The following is a 2,185-nucleotide window of genomic DNA, read 5'->3' on the forward strand; positions in this document are numbered from 1 at the left end:
ACTGTATCCACTGGGGAAGGGTGGCCGCAGTAAGAGCCAACTTTAGTATATATGTTTTCACACTGTATCATTTTGACAAACTAATTAAACCTTAAGAAGATAAGCATTCTACTTAAGACCTTTCTAGAAGCTGTGTGCTGATATCTGCTAATTCAGAAACACATTTTCACTTTCTAGAGCAGTGGTTCTCAACCTTTTTTTACTTCAAAGCCCCTCTCCTCTCCACATCAAAACCATCCCTGTCCAACCCCCCCCATTTTCTAATTTACTGTTCTTTTTTGCAAATATTTTGAAAAAAAATTCTCACTGCAGACATTCTTTGCAACTTAAAAGTACTTACTCTGCTAAATCTGGTTTGTTTGTGCATCAATAATAACAGATTCACGTGCTCCTAATGTACGACTCCTGTATGCTACTGTAATTCAATTACAGTCATCAATCAAAACTTTACTAGCATGACGCTGGTTTGTTTTATCCAACCAAGAGCTGTAATTTGCGTATCATATGCTCCTGCAGTGGTTAGGTGTTTTGAGCCACCGTTCAGTCTGTATTTCACAACACTGAAAGAAATGGCTTGGGCTGCTCAGAATACATAGGAGAGATTTGGTCTTTTGTTAATTGTTTAATTTAACATAATAATTGTACAATTAATGAATGATATGAATACATTTAATTCTCGTGGCCCTCTGGAGAATCAATGATGCCCCATAGTGGGCTGCGCCCTCCCGGTTGAGAGCCACTATTCTAGAGGTAACTTGCACTGCAAAAAACATTGCTTGCAAGACAAGTGGCTTTCAAATCAAGTGGCATATTTGAACAAATGTTGCTAGAGCACTAACTTCACTTTTCTGAGCCATTTTGCAATGATTTTAAACCAACTACTCTAAAGTAGTTGTAAATGTATGAAGTCAGCTCCCCTCAAGTTCAGACAGGTGTCCTTACAGAGTAACCACAGATGTGGTTCATCACATTAACTATTCACCTGTTCCACTAATGTTTGGCAGCCACAAAGTGTCCAAATATATTATAGCATAGATAAATGTATATAGTTTAGTCTGTAATTAGATTCTTTGGCATTGTAGAGTTTTGCAGCACTCTGTGGATGTGACCGAGGAGGACCGGGGTCCCAGTCAGGGAAACAGAATGGAGATGTCCATCTTTTACGTCATTTATTTTGTGGTGTTTCCCTTCTTCTTCGTCAACATATTTGTGGCCCTCATCATCATCACCTTCCAAGAGCAGGGTGACAAAATGATGGAGGAGTGCAGTCTGGAGAAAAACGAGGTTACTGTTCTCCCGTTTTTATGTTTGTGTTGCAAATCCAGCCAAGTGCGCGTGCGTAATAATGTGCATAGAAGCAATTGCACATACTTGAGGCAACATAAAGAAAAATCTTGATGTTCTTATGTGATTTGCTGTTGAATGTTTATCAGAGCGCTGGCTCTTGTGTACACGACATGAGTGCTTTTCTAAGAAGTATTCATTTTCTTCGCTTCAGCAGTCTCAAAGGACCTTTTGAATGAAAAGTGCTCCAGATTCAAGACATTATTTTGACATCCAAATATTTGTGCATGTATACATTATCAAGCCAAAGCTAATGTCTCTGAAATTGGCATGTGTATCATTCATAGCGAAACTCAGAGATAAATCTACTGGTGCTATATATATATATATATATACAGTGGGTACGGAAAGTATTCAGACCCCCTTAAATTTTTCACTCTTTGTTATATTGCAGCCATTTGCTAAAATCATTTAAGTTAATTTTTTTTCCTCATTAATGTACACACAGCACCCCATATTGACAGAAAAACACAGAATTGTTGACATTTTTGCAGATTTATTAAAAAAGAAAAACTGAAATATCACATGGTCCTAAGTATTCAGACCCTTTGCTGTGACACTCATATATTTAACTCAGGTGCTGTCCATTTCTTCTGATCAGCCTTGAGATGGTTCTACACCTTCATTTGAGTCCAGCTGTGTTTGATTATACTGATTGGACTTGATTAGGAAAGCCACACACCTGTCTATATAAGACCTTACAGCTCACAGTGCATGTCAGAGCAAATGAGAATCATGAGGTCAAAGGAACTGCCTGAAGAGCTCAGAGACAAAATTCTGGCAAGGCACAGATCTGGCCAAGGTTACAAAAAAAATTCTGCTGCACTTAAGGTTCCTAAGA

The 2,185-nt window shown here is 38.3% G+C and overlaps 1 protein-coding gene across 1 annotated transcript in view; it reads left to right on the forward strand.

Annotated features, from left to right (window-relative positions):
• Positions 1 to 3: 3 nt before the first annotated feature.
• Positions 4 to 2,185, forward strand: part of LOC107657843 (voltage-dependent R-type calcium channel subunit alpha-1E-like) — a gene marked incomplete at its 5' end in the record, with an annotated part of 30,953 nt that continues 28,771 nt past the window's right edge. Inside the window, 2 exons of the mRNA XM_016446116.1 lie at positions 4 to 29; positions 1,083 to 1,284. Of these exons, the coding sequence (XP_016301602.1) occupies positions 4 to 29; positions 1,083 to 1,284 (228 nt within the window). The remainder of the gene's footprint in view (positions 30 to 1,082; positions 1,285 to 2,185) is intronic.

This window comes from Sinocyclocheilus anshuiensis, unplaced genomic scaffold (assembly GCF_001515605.1).
Source record: "Sinocyclocheilus anshuiensis isolate Anshui unplaced genomic scaffold, SAMN03320099.WGS_v1.1 scaffold107, whole genome shotgun sequence".
Lineage (NCBI taxonomy): Eukaryota > Metazoa > Chordata > Actinopteri > Cypriniformes > Cyprinidae > Sinocyclocheilus > Sinocyclocheilus anshuiensis.